The 19,818-nt window shown below is 49.5% G+C and overlaps 1 protein-coding gene across 1 annotated transcript; it reads left to right on the forward strand.

Annotated features, from left to right (window-relative positions):
• The first annotated feature begins 5,838 nt into the window (after positions 1-5,838).
• LOC109759955 (uncharacterized) lies at positions 5,839-8,785 on the forward strand. The gene is made up of 2 exons (XM_020318785.4): positions 5,839-7,461; positions 8,121-8,785. Exons 1-2 carry the CDS (start codon positions 5,992-5,994, stop codon positions 8,463-8,465), a joined length of 1,815 nt encoding a protein of 604 aa, XP_020174374.1. The 5' UTR covers positions 5,839-5,991; the 3' UTR covers positions 8,466-8,785.
• Positions 8,786-19,818: the final 11,033 nt, after the last annotated feature.

Consider the following 19,818-nt stretch of genomic DNA (forward strand, 5'->3'; position numbering starts at 1 on the left):
TCCATAAGCTTAAACCATGAGTGGGACAATTTCTAATCATTAATTTCATTCTCTCCCAAGATTGTGTAACATGTTCTTGCTCAAGTTGCTTAAAATTCATAATTTGATTTCTAAGAGAAATAATCTTAGTGGGAGAAAAATAAATGGCAATAAAAGCATCCTTACACTTATCCCATGAATCAATACTATTGCGAGGCAATGATGAAAACCAACTTTTAGCACGATCTCTTAGAGAGAAAGGAAATAATTTCAACTTAATAATATCATTATTCACATCTTTTTTCTTTTTCATATCACATAATTCAACGAAGATATTAAGATGAGATGCAGCATCTTCATTAGGATTTCCAAAAAATTGTTCTTTCATAACAAGATTTAGAGATGCATCATTAATATCATATGACCCCGCACTAGTGGCGGGAGAAGCAATTGGAGTACTAATAAAACCATTATTATTAGTATTAGAGAAATCACACAACTTGGTGTTCTCTTGAGACATAGTGACTAAGCAAGCAAATAAGCAAACTAACAAAGTAAAATATTTTGGTGTTTTTCATTTTTTAGAGAAGTGGAGGGAGATGAAAAAGAGAGGCGGATAGAAAGGCAAATAAATAGTAGAGTAAGTAGATGATAGTTTGAGTGACGATACTTGTAGTGATTTGATGATGTCTCTCCCGGCAATGGTGCTAGAACTTCTTTCTGCTACTTGTGAGCTGCGTTGGGACTTTCCCCGAAGAGGAAGGGTGAAGCAATTTAGTAGCGATACGTATTTTCCTCAGTTGAGAACAAAGGTTTATCGAACTAGAAGGAGCACCAACCAAATCCTAGTGAACAGCACCTGCACACACACAAAAGCAAATACTTGCACCCAACGCGGGCAAGAGGGTTGTCAATCCCCTTGAACTCGTTACTTGCAAGGTCAAATCTTGTACAGGTAGATGGATAAATTGCAAAACAAAATAAAAGTAAATAAATTATAGCAAGGTATTTTTGGTTTTTGCAATATGATTAAAGTAGACCCGGGGGCCATAGTTTTCATTAGAGGCTTCTCTCTTGAAACAATAGCATATGGTGGGTAGACAAATTACTGTTGGACAATTGATAGAAAAGCGCATAGTTATGACGTGTTCATGGCAATGATCATGTATGTAGGCATCATGTATGTGACAAGTATATCGACTCTTGCCTGCATCTACTACTATTACTCCACAACTCGACCGCTATCCAGCATGCATCTATGGTATTAAGTTCATGACAAATAGAGTAACGCCTTAAGCAAGATGACATGATGTAAACAAAGTAAACTCAAACAATATGATTAAACCCCGTCGCGACCCTTAGTAGCAACAATACAATTCGTGCCTCGCTACCCCTTCTGTCACGAGATGAGGACACTACAAGATTGAACCCATTACAAAGCACCTCTTCCACTAAAGATAAATCAATCTAGTTGGCCAAACCAAACGGATAGATCGGAGAGAAATACAAAGCTATAAAAATCATGCATAACAAAGTTCGGAAAAGACTCAGTTAGTTTCAATGAATAATCTGATCATAAATCTATAATTCATCGGATCCCAACAAACACACCGCAAAAGAAGATTACATTGGATAGAACTCCCAGAAGACCAAGGAGAACATTGTATTGAAGAAGAAAGAGAGAGAAGAAGTCATCTAGCTACTAGCCATGGACCCGTAGGTCTGTGGTAAACTACTCACACATCATTGGAAGGCAACAAGGATGATGTAGAAGCCCTCCGTGATCGATGCCCCTCCAGCGTTGTACCGGAAAAGGCCACCACATGGGATTGCGGAAGAACAAAAGGTTGCTGTGACGGAAAAAGTGTTTCGGGCGTCTCTCTATTGGTTTGAGAATATTTGTATATTTATAGAGGTAGAATTAGGTCAAACGGAGCTGCGTGGGACCCATGAGCTCAGGGGCGCGTCCTATGAGCTCTTGGCTCTCCCATAGGTCTTCTGGTCTCCTCCCGAACCTTTTAGGGTCCCTTTTGGTCCAAAAAAAATCACCGTAAAGTTTCATCGTGTTTGGAATTCGTTTGGTACTTATTTTCTGAAAAACCAAAAACAAGCAAAAACAGGAATTGGCACTGGGCACCGGGTTAATATGTTAGTCCCAAAAAATGATATACAATAGCGTATAAATCATCCACAATTGATAATATAATATGAAACAATCAAAAATTATAGATGCATTGGAGACGTATCCGTCGACGATCCACCGACGGGTCTGGTGCCGATCTATCATCTACCTCCATTCCCTGCTAGGTGCGCTACGTCTCACCGGACATGTCCACGCTGGATGCTAGCTAGTCACCGGACTGGGGCGGAGCGGGTGGTTAAGATCCAGATCGGGATAACTCACTGGTCACCCGAGCGCGTCGGTCTTCTTCCTGGAGACATCGTTCGGGTCTGCCCTACCTATTCCCACCTCAATGCTTCTGGGGTGAAAACCCTAACTGTGGTCATCTTTCGTGGTGACTTCGACAGTAGTTGGGTCTGGCAAGGTAAATACGATGATCCCTCCAGAAGATGGACTGACGTAAGAAGGCGGTGGCGGACCCTAGAGTGTGTGCATGGGGTGCACGTTGTGGGTCGCCTAGACCGGTTGATGCTCTTGGCTTACCAAGGGGTGGCTTCATGAGGCCACTGGATTAGATGTTGTGCATTGGTGCGGTCGGGGCACAACATCATACTTTGAGATGAAGCAACTTTTTTCGCCTGAAAAATGACTTAGGATTGATCTTTACATATATTTTGTCAGACTATGTTAAATAATTTAATAAAGATGGCTGTCTGAGGCCGGAATATCCTTCTTTTCAAAGAAAAAAAGTAGTAGGAAGGCACATCAGGAATCTCAGCGCATCAATTAACTGGTTTACTTAAAGAAAGAAAGCAGGGGCATGCTTTGGCACTAAGCAACAAAATTCTTGCCCACACACATACGGACGACCTGTCACGTACGCGACTAACTTGCTCTTGTGAGTAATCCACATCGTCAGGAAGAGGTAGTACCCTGTTTGTCGTTGCATCTCTCTCCTTTAAAAAGGAAGTATTAAAGTAGTAGTACTAGCATTTGCATTGCATGGCTTGACCGGCCTCAAGGTTGGTTTGCTATGATATGATGCCCGAGGGCCAAGCCCAATGGGAAGCGTTCGGTCACGCGTCAAGTATGTATGAGAGCGCAGCTTGCACGGCTGTAGGGAACCGCCGTTGCAACAACAATTTTCGCCTAAAACAACCTTATCTTTTTGTCGTTGTTGCCGGGACTAAGGGCATCCAATATGGACAAGTAAACCTCTCACAACCAACTGCAACCCAGATCATGCAAGTCATCCAACGCGGTTTTGTATCAGTCCGCGACGTAGTCCGGACGTGATTTTCCCGTCAAACCAGAGACAAAACTGGGTAGGTTTGCGGAAGTCGGGACCAATCCAAGCCCGCTTTTGACCGCCCTAACCCACCAAAAACCCTTCCCGCCCCGCGTGTTTTTGGTCAGCGCCGCTTCAGAGCGTCAGCGCCCGCATTCATTCCTGACCAGAGCGGACGCGATCGCTCACTGGCACCGGCGTTGAAGCAGCGTGTCAGCCGAGAGAGCGCCGCCCGCACTTCCCGGTGCCGGCGACTGTCGTGCGTTCAAACGAGATGAAGGCCACCCGTCCATCCGTCTGCCGCCCGCATTTATGGCACGTGGTTGCCAAGGCATCACCTCCGGCGCCACCCGTCCGTCCCTCTGCCGCCCATCGGTGCTATATAAACCGCTGCCCCGACCATAGCCATAGTCATCCCTCTCCGCACCACTCCCCGCCATGGATCCCTCCGCCGCCAAAGCTCTCAGGGACGGGCTGGCGTCGGAGCAGAAGATGGCCATGGCCGCCATTGCTGCCGACTGGCAGGCCGACAGACAGCCGGAGGACGCCTCAACGATGACGTGCAAATGGGCCTTCGACGACGAGCCAGCGCCACCCTCCTCTTCCTCCACGGCACCCTCCTCCTCCACTCCACCCTCGCCGGTGCATTGCACCATAACCATCGGTGAGGCCCGTGCCCATTATATGAACATGGGGCAGGAGTAGCAGGAGGACCAGTTCCAGGAGGCGCAGGTCGGCACCAACTATAACCACAACCTCCTCCAGGAGCATCTACAGGTGGAGGAAAAGGTCGCCTCCAGCAGGGTGGTTGTGTCGGACGCGGACCTGGCGGAGCAGGAGGCGCTGCTGAGTCCTATCGCTCCGCCCGCGAGATCCGCCTCGCCCGCTGGCGGTACCGGCAGCGGGTGGCGGAGGTGGCGGCCACTGGCAAGGAGTGCGACGACGAGGCGGGCGGGGCGGTGTTCGACGAGACCGATGAGGAGGAGGTCGCGCCCCGGCGCCACAACCAGGAAGAAGCAGGCACATCCGCGGGCGCCGCCGGCAGCAAGGAAGAGTAGTTCATGGCAGGTCGGTGCCGCTCGTGTCCCAGAAAGGCCATCGCTCCTTCCCTCCTGTCGACGCCAAGCTTGGTGGCCTGAGCATCTTCGGCCGATTAGTCACTTGGCGGCGACGTGGAGGCGGACAACTTCAGTTCCCGGGGCTCCGGAGGCGGAGCCGGAGAGCGTCGAGGCGGAACTGGAGACGGTGAGGATTCAGGTCTCGGGGCTGATGGCTGGACACAGGGACTAGACACCGGCGATCATTTAGATTAGGTATTAATTATACTCCGGAGTCCTCCTAGCACCGCTTTGATGTATTTGTAATGAAATCCCTCAAGTTTACATGAAATCCGGTATGTATATATGAAATTCGGATTTGTTTGAACGAATTTGGTTCGGTTGGTTCAAGTTGTTTTGAGAATGTATGCGGCTACAGTTGGATGACTGTCTCCCGTATCTATGTCCGTGAACTAGTACCCCTTATCCGCGGACGGATGCATAATAAAATTTACGGGTTGCCGTTGTAGATGCCCTAACAACCTTATCTTTAGGATCCCAAATAGCCAACGAATGTTCGTTGAGAGGGATGCCATTTGCGAACATCTTTATGGTAAATTCTTCGGAGCAGACTTGGCAATTTTGACAACATAGGATATTTTTGTGAAATTACCGTGCTCACTTGAAAATTTCGCCATGTTCCCGCAACATGAATTGCTGTGAAAAGCATTCGTTTTGCCATGCATCTCGAGCGAACGTTCACTGAATACCATTATTGTATCTTTAATGGGCACTAATGCATAGTATTTCAGTTATTGCACTTCGGGTCTTGCGAATTACACAAGGATTATTTGGAGAGTGGTTGTAGCACATGTGCACCCGAAATTTACACAACCTTTTGTCGAATTTCAGTCACTATTTTAGTGAGTTTTTTCTCAAATGGTAAGTGCCACACTAGTAGCACGAAGCAATCTAACCCTGACGATTTTTACAAATAAAGTTGCCATCAGGGGAAAAAACAAAATGAAAACTGGCACTTGCCATTCGAAAAGAAGTTATCAGGCGTGACATCCAAAGTTGTCATCCTCGCATCATTAAATTTACCATAAAAAATGTTCAGAGTTGCCATGTGTTCGTGCCACACGTGTGACACTTACCAGGGTTCAGTTTTTTTATTATCTGTAATAGCGAGTCTTTTTTTCGAAAATCTGTAATAGTGAGTTTGTTTTGTGGTAACAGACTGAATTTTTTCTAGGTCATGCTACAGTGATTTTGATTTTTGAGGGGTAATTACACTGACTGATTGATGGTAGTACATGAAGACATGAGCCCGGCTAGGCCCGGTCCATTTTTAGCCCATCCTCGACACCACTCTCTCGTGTTTCTTGTTTCTTCCCCGGCTGGTTCACCACCCAACGGTCCCAACCTCCACCGCTCCCCACTCCACTCGATCCCCACGCACGCACTCTCGCGGAGGATAGCTCCCCCCACCGCCACAGCCGAGGAAGAGAACCCAACACGAGAATCCCAAGAGGAGAGCTCCTATCCCCGACCAGGAGCGGGCAATGTCAGTTCAGGACCCAACCCCCCCGCCCCTCCCCGCCGCGGCGCGACCCAAGCGCACGTCCTCCGCGCCGATCCGCCCCTCCGACTACGCGCACAGCCCGGCGCACCACTGCATCGCGCTGCGGGACGCCGCCGGCCTCTCCGCCATCCTCGCCGGCCTCCCGCCCCTCGCCCACCCCTCGCGCATCCTCTCCGCCGCCGACGCCGCGCGCGAGGCCCGCCTCTCGGCCTCCGTCTCCGCCGCGCTCGACCGCCGCGACGTGCCAGGCGGGGACACCGCGCTCCACCTCACCGTGCGCCTCAGGCTCCCCTCCCTCGCCTCCGCGCTCGCCGCCGCCGGCGCCGACCCCACGCTCCAGAACCACGCCGGGTGGACGCCGCTCCAGGAGGCGCTCTGCCTGGGGTGCAAGGACATCGCGGCCTTCCTCCTCCGCGCCCACCGGCTGGCGGCCTGGGCCAAGCTCCGCCGCCGGGCGCCCGCGCTCTCCGCCGCGCTGCGCCGGGTCCAGGACTTCTACCTCGAGGTGGATTTCCACTTCGAGAGCTCCGTCGTGCCGCTCCTCTCGCGCGCCGCGCCGTCGGACACCTACCGGATATGGAAGCGCGGCGCCAACCTGCGTGCGGACACCACCCTCGCCGGCTTCGACGGTCTCCGCATTCGGCGGGCTGACCACTCTTTCCTCTTTTTCGGCGAGGAGACTGAGGCCGGCGGCCGCCGCCTCCCCCCGGGATCGCTCCTTGTACTCCACCGCGGCAAGCGCGAGGTGCATGACGCGTTCGCGGCCGCCGCCGCCGCCGGGGACGAGGATGCGGCCATCTCCGACGCGGCCGCCTACCGGCCGGGGCTCAACATCACCTCCGCGAGGCTCGTCCCGAGGACCACGTGGCTGCGCAAGGAGAAGACGGAGAGCGTTGGGGAGTGGAAGGCGCGGGTGTTCGACGTCCACAACATCGTCTTCTCCTTCCGCACGCTCAAGGCAGCCAGTACCGGTCGCAAGGATTTGACCTTCGAGCTTGCCGGAGAAGACGACGAGGAGTTCTTGCCGCTGGAGATCCGGGATGACGACGAGGACGGCGATTTCTTAGTCGCCGACATCCCCCCGCCCCCGCCACGGCGCAGCTGCTACGTACCTGGCCGGCGCAGCGTGGCAGGACCACCCTCGCATATGGGGACGCCGCAGAGGAGGAGGAACAGCGTGGACGTGCCGCGACGGCTGCCAACCTGTGCATCGGTGGGCCGCGGCGAGGATGGCGTGTTCAGCCGGAACGCGACGACCGGGGGAGCGAAGTGGAAGGAGGAGGAGACCGTGAAGACACTGCGGCCCACCGTGTGGCTCACAGAGGACTTCCCGCTGAGCGTCGACGAGTTCTTGCCCCTGCTTGACATCTTGGCTACCCGTGTGCGCGCCGTCCACCGCCTCCGCGAGCTGCTCACCACCAAGTTCCCGACTGGGACATTTCCTGTGAAGGTAACGTTCAGTCTACTTTGCTGCTCTAGCGGCAGGCAACCCAAGTTCTGGTACTACTGTTTCTTCCAAACAACTTGCTCAGTTTCACGGGTTGTGCAAATTTGACAAGAATTTATAAGTCCTTTGTAGCAATTTAACATGGTGAAGGTGCAATTTCAACACTCAGAAGTTATCTGAATCAAGCAAAATAATTAATGAATCATCTGCTATTGGGACTATCTAGCTGTTTGTAGCATCAAGAACAGCAACTAGGGGCAGCATATGCAGTGAAAGCTCGACAGTTTGTAAGGAAACAATTTATAAGTTCAGATGCTCATCTGCATGGTGCATTGCCCTGGAGCAGGCAATTTTCAGGTTTGATAAATGGGGAGTTGAGTAGTAAAGGGAGCAGTATCCTTGTACTAACACTTTCTGAAAGCTATGCATCATATTGCTTCTGAAGACTATGCATCATATTGCTTCTGAAGAATTTATTGTTGGAAACACACATGGAATTGGTTCACTGCCCATAGCCATAGCCCAGGCATTATTCATAAGAATTATGAGTTGGATGCAGCTATCAACTAGAGATGGCGTAATTCAGTTCGGTCATTGATGCTCGATTGTGATTTAGTGCTATGTGTGGATTCAGCTAATTCATGACTCCGTTGTTGATGCAGGTTGCGATCCCTGTTGTTCCGACTGTGAGGGTAGTCATCACCTTCAACAAGTTTGTTCCCCTGGTAGAGCCAGAGGAGTTCTTCACGCCGATGTCGAGCCCCAGCCTGCTGGCGAGCCCAGGTCCGGGGTCCATCATGCCTAAGCCAGACACCCACAAGAGCTCGTATCTCAGGTGGACATCCAAGAACTCGAGAGCAAAGCCAGTGAACCTGTCGCAGGTCGCGGACAACACCGACCCCTTCACCATCCCCAGCGACTACACCTGGGTAAACCTAGGTTCCACCAAGACCCAGGACAAGAAGTCATCCAAGACCAGTAAAAAGGGCAAGAGCAAAGAGACCTAACTAACTAACTAGAGGTTTCATCCTGTGGTCTCGATTTAGTGGGGAGCTAATACACCATGACCCAGAACCTGTAATTACCGAGCATCTGGGACGAGCCCTGGGTTAGGGTTTAGGATTTAGGGTCGTGACAAAGAACTGCGGCGATTGGTAACAGCTAGTGTGGAACCTCTTATGTTTTACCTCTTGTTGATTGACCGTTCTTCTTCAGCAACGTTGTTGTACTTGTACACATTGGGCAGCGCCAAATCGCACAAGCTGCTCTTGCTGCCTACAAGGATCTCTTCTGTTTTTTTAATAATATCTACTGCACATTTCCATTATTTGTGTATGTTTCAGTTCTTTTGTGTACGTCTGTTGTGTTTGAGAATTGGGAGTGATCTCCTTCGTGCATCCCCAAGCACAATGTGGGATCCTTTTTCCCTGGAAAGCAAAATGATGTTCGAATGGTCGTTGCGTGTTCGGTTCGTGGATCGATGAGTCCAATGGATCTTTTCCTCTTTCTGGTGCGGATGAATATGATGGCTGCGGCTTCTGCAAAAGATGTGTTAGCGTGGTGTGTGTCCGTGCTTTGTAGGGCAGAATCATTGGCCTGCATGCATGCTTTACCAGAGAGATGGCTGGCACAGACGTTCCTTCCTTCCTGGTGAATACGTAGAGTTGGCACCGCAAGCCTGTTTCAGCAATGTACAAACGGGGAAATATCAGGTGCAATGCTCCATGCTCTAACTTTGATAAAGCAGATTGTAATGTTTCAAGAAACCGCACTTGTTATGACCGGTTTAGCTTATAACCGGAGGAGGCCCACCGGATAGTAGTTAGAGGCTTGGCCCATAAATTATCTTAGGCTATTCGTTTTGAGGTTATAAATACTAGGTGTAAAACACCTTTTGAGATTAAGCAATAAAGATATTTATTATCCCTATTGCAGGCTCCCAGAGGAGTCGGAACCCTAGCCGCCTCCAGCCCTAACCGCCGCCGCCCTCCTCCTCCCTCGCGACGGCGCTGACGCGCCGGAGCTCGCGCCCTCGCCCCCAACTCCCGCTGTTCTGCCCTTATAACCTAAGGAGTAGAGCCGGTAGGAACCCTAGTCCTATCAATTTGGTAATCAGAGACCAAGTTCGGATCATGTCGCTGCCACCACCATCGCCGACGCTGTCCAGCGGCTCCACTGCTCCGATGACGACGGAGCCGCCCCTCACCGCGCCGATGACGACCGCCGCCGGGGCCAACACGCTGGCGGAACCCGTCTCCACCACAGCCCCGCTCGCGCCGCCGCCTCCGGTCCCCTCCGCGCCACCACCGTCCGCCGTCTTGACACCGGAGCAGGTCACGTCCACCCCGCGGGACCTCGTCACCGCCGTCCAGAGTCTTCACCTACAGCAGCAGCAGTATGCGGCCGGGCCCTACATGCCCCCGCCACCGGCGCCCGTCGTCGCCTACGGCCACCCATCGTGGCCGCCCCAGGGCGTCTCCGCTTACGGCGGCCCCCTGCCCCTGCCGTTCCCGGCATCCCAGCCGGGCGGGCCACCGGCCGCCGCGGCGCCCCTCTGGCACTTGACGTCGGCGCCATCAGCGGCCTCCTGGCCGCTACAGCAGCCGCCGCAAGCGGCGGCCACCGGACCTCTGCAGCCGCCGTTCTCCGCGCCATCGCCTTCCTTGATCAGCTCGGGGGCACCCGCGCCGACCGGGCTACCGATCCATCAGGTCCGGTTTCCGCCGTCGCCGTCTCCACTTCCCGCATGGGCGGCTGCATCTTCGCCACCGCCGGTCTACACCACGCGTCCGCCGAGCCAACTCCTTTTCCACAGTTCGGCGGGCCATCTGGCTCCGCCGGCCACTACCCGGAGTACTCCGACCAGGCGCCACCCACCTCGCTGCTCCGCACCTCCGAGCCAGCTCGACACGGCGTTCCCACCCAAGCACCGTCGCGGTTCGCCAAGATCGACTTCGCCACTTATGACGGCATGGAGGACCCCCTCAACTGGCTCAACCAGTGCGACCAGTTCTTTCGCGGGCAGCGCACCCTCACTTCGGAACGGACCTGGCTCGCCTCTTATCACCTCCGCGGCGCGGCACATACATGGTACTACGCTCTCGAGCAGGACGAGGGCGCCATGCCTAATTGGGAGTGCTTCCGCGAGCTCTGCCTCCTCCGCTTTGGGCCCCCGGTTCGCGGGAGCCGCCTGGCGGAGCTCGGTTGCCTTCCCTTCACCTCTACGGTGCAGGACTTTGCCGACCGCTTCCAGGACTTGGCGTGCCATGCGTCGGGCGTGACGGCGCAGCAGCGCGCCGACCTCTTTGTTGGTGGCCTTCCAGATTGCATTCGCGTCGACGTGGAGCTTCACGGCCCTCAGGATCTCCATACGGCCATGTATTACGCCCGGGCCTTCGAGGCTCGCGCCCAGGCCATGCTGCCAGCCACCCAGGCCCGAGGAGGCCGACAGACCAGCCGGCCGCCACCGGCCACACCGGCGCCAACTACCTCGGCCACGATGCGCCCTTTCCGTCGTCTCTCTCCGGCGGAGCAGATGGAGCGGCGGCGCCAGGGCCTCTGCTTTAACTGTGATGAGCCCTATACGCCGACCCATGTGTGCCTGCGCCTCTTCTACTTGGAGACGGTCGACTTCACCGAGGAGGACGCTCTGGCCGACGGGGCCACGGCTCTACCACCCCCAGCGGCGGCTGAGGGCGCACCCGCGGCTGCCCCTGCGACGGCCCTCGTGGTCTCTCTCCACGCGCTCGCCGAGATCCGTGACGAGCGGACCATGCTCTTGCCGGTGACGATCCACGGCGAGCACTTGGTGGCCTTGGTGGATACAGGCTCCACCCATAACTTCCTGCTCGAGGCTACCATGCGTCGCTTAGCGCTTCAGCCGACGGGCGGGGAGCAACTTCGGATCACGGTGGCCAACGGCGATCGCCTCCGGTGTCATGGCCTCGCACGGGACGTACCCATCACCATCGGCGGGGAACACTTCTCCATCACCTGTGCGGGCATCGACTTGGGCTGCTTCGACTTCATCCTTGGTGTCGACTTCCTGCGGACTCTCGGTCCCATTCTTTGGGACTTCGACGCGCTGACGATGACTTTTTGGCAACTGGGCCGCCGCATTCGGTGGGACGGCGTTGGGGGTGCCACGCCCGCACCACCACGGCTTCAGCTGGCCGCGGCCACCTCCGAGGCCGAGCATCCGCTCTTGGAGAACCTTCTGCAGCAGCACGGCGACCTCTTCACCGAGCCGCAGGGTCTTCCACCCGCCCGGGCATATGATCACCCTATACATCTCTTGTCGGGTTCCGCGCCGGTGGCGGTGCGTCCTTACCGCTACCTGCAGCTGCAGAAGCACGAGTTGGAGCGGTAGTGTGCGCTCATGCTCGCGGCGGGCATCATCCGGATCTCCACCTCACCGTTTACCGCGCCAGTGCTCCTTGTCCGCAAGTCGGACGACACGTGGCGTTTCTGCATCGACTACCGTGCCCTTAATGCTGTTACACTTAAGGACAAGTTCCCTATTCCGGTGGTTGATGAGCTCCTGGATGAGCTACACGGGGCGCGCTTCCTCACCAAGCTCGATCTCCGATCGGGGTACCACCAGGTGCGCATGCACCCAGATGACATCGCCAAGACGGCGTTTCAGACTCACCATGGCCACTTCGAGTTCTTGGTGATGCCCTTTGGCCTCAACAATGCCCCGGCGACCTTCCAGGCTCTGATGAACGACGTCCTCCGGCCCTACTTACGTCGGTTTGTGCTCGTTTTCTTTGATGATATTGTTGGGGAACGTAGTAATTTCAAAAAAAATCCTACGCACACACAGGATCATGGTGATGCATAGCAACGAGAGGGGAGAGTGTTGTCCATGTACCCTCGTAGACAGAAAGCGGAAGCGTTAGCACAACGCGGTTGATGTAGTCGTATGTCTTCACGATCCAACCGATCAAGTACCGAACGCACGGTACCTCCGAGTTCAGCACACGTTCAACTCGATGACGTCCCTCGAACTCCGATCCAGCCGAGCTTTGAGGGAGAGTTCCGTCAGCACGACGGCATGGTGACGATGATGATGTTCTACCGACGCGGGGCTTCGCCTAAGCACCGCTACGATATGACCGAGGTGGATTATGGTGGAGGGGGGCACCGCACACGGCTAAGAGATCCAAGGGATCAATTGTTGTGTCTCCAAGGGGTGCCCCCCTCCCCATATATAAAGGAGTGGAGGAGGGGGAGGGCCGGCCCTCTCTATGGCGCGCCCTAGGAAGAGTCCTACTCCCACCGGGAGTAGGATTCCCCCCTTCCAAGTAGTAGGAGTAGGAGTCAAGGAAAGGGGAGAGAGAAGAGAAGGAAGGAGGGGGCGCAGCCCCTCCCCCTAGTCCAATTAGGACTAGGCCTTGGGGGGCGCGCAGCCTCTTCTCTCTCTTTCCCCTAAAGCCCAATAAGGCCCATATACTCCCCGGCGAATTCCCGTAACTCTCCGGTACTCCAAAAAAATACCCGAATCACTCGGAACCTTCCGATGTTCGAATATAGTCGTCCAATATATCGATCTTTACGTCTCGACTATTTCGAGACTCCTCGTCATGTCCCCGATCTCATCCGGGACTCCGAACTACCTTCGGTACATCAAAACACATAAACTCATAATATAACCGTCATCGAACTTTAAGCGTGCGGACCCTACGGGTTCGAGAACAATGTAGACATGACCGAGACACGTCTCCGGTCAATAACCAATAGCGGAACCTGGATGCTCATATTGGCTCCCACATATTCTACAAAGATCTTTATCGGTCAAACCGCATAACAACATACGTTGTTCCCTTTGTCATCGGTATGTTACTTGCCCGAGATTCGATCGTCGGTATCTCAATACCTAGTTCAATCTCGTTACCGGCAAGTCTCTTTACTCGTTTCGTAATACATTATCCCGCAACTAACTCATTAGTTACAATGCTTGCAAGGCTTATAGTGATGTGCATTACCGAGTGGGCCCAGAGATACCTCTCCGATAATCAGAGTGACAAATCCTAATCTCGAAATACGCCAACCCAACGAGTACCTTCGGAGACACCTGTAGAGCACCTTTATAATCACCCAGTTACGTTGTGACGTTTGGTAGCACACAAAGTGTTCCTCCGGTAAACGGGAGTTGCATAATCTCATAGTCATAGGAACATGTATAAGTCATGAAGAAAGCAATAGCAACATACTAAACGATCGAGTGCTAAGCTAACGGAATGGGTCAAGTCAATCACATCATTCTCCTAATGATGTGGTCCCATTAATCAAATGACAACTCTTTGTCTATGGCTAGGAAACATAACCATCTTTGATCAACGAGCTAGTCAAGTAGAGGCATACTAGTGACACTCTGTTTGTCTATGTATTCACACATGTATCATGTTTCCGGTTAATACAATTCTAGCATGAATAATAAACATTTATCATGATATAAGGAAATAAATAATAACTTTATTATTGCCTCTAGGGCATATTTCCTTCAGTCTCCCACTTGCACTAGAGTCAATAATCTACTTCACAACGCCATGTGATTTAACACCAATAGTTCACATTACCATGTGATTGACACCCATCGTCATGTGACCAACACCCAAAGGGTTTACTAGTGTCAATAATCTAGTTCAAATCGCTATGTGATTAACACCCAAAGAGTACTAAGGTGTGATCATATTTTGCTTGTGAGAGAAGTTTAGTCAACGGGTCTGCCACATTCAGATCCATATGTATTTTGCAAATATTCTATGTCTTCAATACTCTAGACGGAGCACTCTAGCTAATAGCACCCACTTTCAATATGTATCCAGATCGAGACTTAGAGTCATCCAGATTGGTGTCAAAGCTTGCATCGACGTAACTCTTTACAACGAACCTTTTGTCACCTCCATAATCGAGAAACATATACTTATTCCACTAAGGATAATTTTGACCGTTGTCCAGTGATCTACTCCTAGATCACTATTGTACTCCCTTGCAAAACTCAGTGTAGGGTATACAATAGATCTGGTACACAGCATGGCATACTTTATAGAACCTATGGCTGAGGCATAGGGAATGACTTTCATTCTCTTTCTATCTTCTGTCGTGGTCGGGCTTTGAGTCTTACTCAATTTCACACCTTGTAACACAGGCAAGAACTCTTTCTTTGACTGTTCCATTTTGAACTACTTAAAAATCTTGTCAAGGTATGTACTCATTGAAAAACTTATCAAGCGTCTTGATCTATCTCTATAGATCTTGATGCTCAATATGTAAGCAGCTTCACCGAGGTCTTTCTTTGAAAAACTCCTTTCAAACACTCCTTTATGCTTTGCAGAATAATTCTAGATTATTTCCGATCAACAATATGTCATTCACATATACTTATCAGAAATGCTGTAGTGCTCCCACTCACTTTCTTGTAAATACAGGCTTCACCGCAAGTCTGTATAAAACTATATCCTTTGATCAACTTATCAAAGCATATATTCCAACTCCGAGATGCTTGCACCAGTCCATAGATGGATCACTGGAGCTTGCATATTTTGTTAGCACCTTTAGGATTGACAAAACCTTTTGGTTGCATCATATACAACTCTTCTTTAATAAATCCATTAAGGAATGCAGTTTTGTTTATCCATTTGCCAGATTTCATAAAATGCGGCAATTGCTAACATGATTCGGACAGACTTAAGCATAGATACGAGTGATAAACTCTCATCGTAGTCAACACCTTGAACTTGTCGAAATTCTTTTGCGACAATTCTAGCTTTGTAGATAGTAACACTACTGTCAGCATCCGTCTTCCTCTTGAAGATCCATTTAATCTCAATGGCTCGCCGATTATTGGGCAAGTCAATCAAAGTCCATACTTTGTTCTCATACATGGATCTCATCTCAAATTTCATGGCCTCAAGCCATTTTGCGGAATCTGGGCTCATCATCGCTTCCTCATAGTTCGTAGGTTCGTCATGGTCAAGTAACATGACCTCCAGAACAGGATTACCGTACCACTCTGGTGCGGATCTTACTCTGGTTTACCTACGAGGTTTGGTAGTAACTAGATCTGAAGTTACATGATCATCATCATTAGCTTCCTCACTAATTGATGTAGTAGTCACGGGAACAGATTTCTGTGATGAACTACTTTTCAAATAAGGGAGCAGGTACAGTTACCTCATCAAGTTCTACTTTCCTCCCACTCACTTCTTTCGAGAGAAACTCCTTCTCTAGAAAGGATCCATTCTTTGCAACGAATGTCTTGCCTTCGGATCTGTGATAGAAGGTGTACCCAACAGTTTCCTTTGGGTATCCTATGAAGACACATTTCTCCGATTTGGGTTCGAGCTTATCAGGTTGAAACTTTTTCACATAAGCATCGCAGCCCCAAACTTTAAGAAATGGCAACTTTGGTTTCTTGCCAAACCACAGTTCATAAGGCGTCGTATCAACGGATTTTGATGGTGCCCTATTTAACGTGAATGCAGTTGTCTCTAATGCATAACCCCGAAACTATAGTGGTAAATCGGTAAGAAACATCATAGATTTCACTATATCCAATAAAGTACGGTTATGACGTTCGGACACACCATTACGTTGTGGTGTTCCAGATGGCGTGAGTTGCGAAACTATTCCGCATTGTTTCAAATGAAGACCAAACTCGTAACTCAAATATTTGTCTCCGCGATCAGATCGTAGAAACTTTATTTTCTTGTCACGATGATTTTCCACTTCACTCTGAAATTCTTTGAACTTTTCAAATGTTTCAGACTTATGTTTCATCAAGTAGATATACCCATATCTGCTCAAATCATCTGTGAAGGTCAGAAAATAACGATACCCGCCGTGAGCCTCAACACTCATCGGACCGTATACATCAGTATGTATTATTTCCAATAAGTCAGTTGCTTGCTCCATTGTTCCGGAGAACGGAGTTTTAGTCATCTTGCCCATAATTAAGGCATTGTTCGCAAGCATCAAGTGATTCCAAAATCCCATCAGCATGGAGTTTCTTCATGCGCTTTACACCAATATGACATAAACGGCGGTGGCATAAATAAGTTGCACTATCATTATTAACTTTGCATCTTTTGGCTTCAATATTATGAATATGTGTATCACTACGATCGAGATCCAACAAACCATTTTCGTTGGGGTGTATGACCATAGAAGGTTTTATTCATGTAAACAGAACAACAATTGTTCTCTAACTTAAATGAATAACCGTATTGCAATAAACATGCTCAAATCATATTCATGCTCAACGCAAACACCAAATAACACTTATTTAGGTTCAACACTAATCCCGAAAGTATAGGGAGTGTGCGATGATGATCATATCAATCTTGGAACTACTTCCAACACACATCGTCACTTCACCCTTAACTAGTTTCTGTTCATTCTGCAACTCCCGTTTCGAGTTACTACTCTTAGCAACTGAACTAGTATCAAATACTGAGGGGTTGCTATAAACACTAGTAAAGTACACATCAATAACATGTATATCAAATATACCTATGTTCACTTTGCCATCCTTCTTATCCGCCAATTACTTGGGGTAGTTCCGCTTCCAGTGACCAGTCCCTTTGCAGTAGAAGCACTTAATCTCAGGCTTAGGTCCAGACTTGGGCTTCTTCACTTCAGCAGCAACTTGCTTGCCGTTCTTCTTAAAGTTCCCCTTCTTCCTTTTGCCATTTTCTTGAAACTAGTGGTCTTGTCAACCATCAACACTTGATGCTTTTCTTGATTTCTACCTTCGTCGATTTCAGCATCACGAAGAGCTTGGGAATCGTTTCCATTATCCCTTGCATATTATAGTTCATCACGAAGTTCTAGTAACTTGGTGATAGTGACTAGAGAACTCTGTCAATTACTATCTTATCTGGAAGATTAACTCCCACTTGATTCAAGCAATTGTAGTACCCAGACAATCTGAGTACATGCTCACTGGTTGAGCTATTCTCCTCCATCTTGTAGGCAAAGTACTGTCAGAGGTCTCATACCTCTCGACACGGGCATGAGTATGAAATGCCAATTTCAACTCTTGGAACATCTTACATGCTCTGTGGTGTTCAAAACATTTTTGAAGTCCCGGTTCTAAGCCGTAAAGCATGGTGCACTAAACTATCAAGTAGTCATCATACCGAGCTTTGTCAAACGTTCATAACGTTTGCTTTTGCTCCTGCAATCGGTCTTTCACCTAGCAGTGCATCAAGGACATAATTCTTCTGTGCAGCAATGAGGATAAACCATAGATTACGGAGCTAGTCTGCATCATTGCTACTAACATTTTTCAACATAGTTTTTCTCTAGGAACATAAAAAAATTAAACGGGGAGCAACATCGCGAGCTATTGATCTACAACATAGTTATGCAAATACTATCAGGACTAAGTTCATGATAAATTAAAGTTCAATTAATCATATTACTTAAGAACTCCCACTTAGATAGACATCCCTCTAGTCATCTAAATGATCACGTGATCCAAATCAACTAAACCATGTCCGATCATCACGTGAGATGGAGTAGTTTCAATGGTGAACATCACTATGTTGATCATATCTACTATATGATTCACGCTCGACCTTTCGGTCTCAGTGTTCCGAGGCCATATCTGCATATGCTAGCCTCATCAAGTTTAACCTGAGTATTCCGCGTGTGCAACTATTTTGCACCCGTTGTATTTGAACGTAGAGCTTATTACACCCGATCATCACGTGGTGTCTCAGCATGAAGAACTTTCGCAACGGTGCATACTCAGGGAGAACACTTATACCTTGAAATTTAGTGAGAGATCATCTTATAATGCTACCGTCGATCTAAGCAAAATAAGATGCATAAAAGATAAACATCACATGCAATCAATATAAGTGATATGATATGGCCATCATCATCTTGTGCTTGTGGTCTCCATCTCCGAAGCACCGTCATGATCACCATCGTCACCGGCGCGACACCTTGATCTCCATCGTAGCATCGTTGTCGTCTCGCCAACTATTGCTTCTACGACTATCGCTACCGCTTAGTGATAAAGTAAAGCAATTACAGGGTGATTGCATTGCATACAATAAATCGACAACCATATGGCTCCTGCCAGTTGCCGATAACTTGGTTACAAAACATGATCATCTCATACAATAAAATATAGCATCATGCCTTGAGCATATCACATCACAACATGCCCTGCAAAAACAAGTTAGACGTCCTCTACTTTGTTGTTGCAAATTTTACGTGGCTGCTACGGGCTAAGCAAGAACCGTTCTTACCTACGCATCAAAACCACAACGATAGTTCGTCAAGTTAGTGCTGTTTTAACCTTCTCAAGGACCGGGCGTAGCCACACTCGGTTCAACTAAAGTTGGAGAAACTGACATCCGCCAGCCACCTGTGTGCAAAGCACGTCGGTAGAACCAGTCTCGCGTAAGCGTACGCGTAATGTCGGTCCAGGCCGCTTCATCCAACACTACCGCCGAACCAAAGTATGACATGCTGGTAAGCAGTATGACTTATATCGTCCTGTAACATCCCAAATTTTCAATTTGGAATGTTATACATTAGATCATCATGCATAACATATTTTATTGCATTTTGTTTTGCGATCCTAGAAATTCCACGCAACTCAAGGACCCACGGAGAGAGTTGGGGATTTCGTTATTTTCATATTTGGGTTTTCTCAAATTTTGAAAATAGGATCATTTGATTTTATTTATTTTATCTTCAATTATTTCAATAATAAAAATAAGAGAGAGGGAATAAAATGACTTTCCCAAAATAAAGAAATATTGAGGATTTAATAATAAAATCAAATAAGGTTTTATTTCGGATTTTATCGCTATTTTATTTGAATTAGAAAAATATGCATTTTTTTCAAAATTTCATTTTAGGCCCAAATAAATGTTCATCTTGTTCTAAATATTTTATTTAGACGGAGAAAATTTGTTTTCGCAATTTTAGATTTTTATTTATTTTTTAGGATTTATTTAAGTTTCGGTGAAATTGTTTTTTTTTAAATATTTTTTGCCCGCGGACCGAACTAGGCCGAAGGCCCAGCCGGCTCATCTGCCCGCGCCGCCTCGCCCGAGCGTGGCCGAGCCGGACTCTCGCCGGAGTCCGGGTCAGCGCCGCCGCCGCCAGGGGTGCCCCCTCCCCCAAGTCGGACGCCCCCTTGACCCCTTTAAGTACCCCGCCCCGCCGCCACCTCTTCCCCACCCCGAATGCCGCCGCCAAACGCCGTCGCCGTCGCCGTTCCACCGCCGCCGCCGCCGCTGGTCTTTCCCGGAAAACCAATCGGTTTTTTTAAAACCCGCGGTTGTTTTTAAATAGATCGGTTTAGTTTTTTCGGTTTATTTATTTTGCGGA

Source organism: Aegilops tauschii, chromosome 2, assembly GCF_002575655.3.
Source record: "Aegilops tauschii subsp. strangulata cultivar AL8/78 chromosome 2, Aet v6.0, whole genome shotgun sequence".
Lineage (NCBI taxonomy): Eukaryota > Viridiplantae > Streptophyta > Magnoliopsida > Poales > Poaceae > Aegilops > Aegilops tauschii.

Bases quoted from the DNA above. Each gene is read 5' to 3' on its own strand.
- LOC109759955 (XM_020318785.4), top strand. From the start codon at position 5,992: ATGTCAGTTCAGGACCCAACCCCCCCGCCCCTCCCCGCCGCGGCGCGA. The intron at 7,462-8,120 runs GTAACGTTCAGT...TTGTTGATGCAG, and splicing joins CTGGGACATTTCCTGTGAAG to GTTGCGATCCCTGTTGTTCC.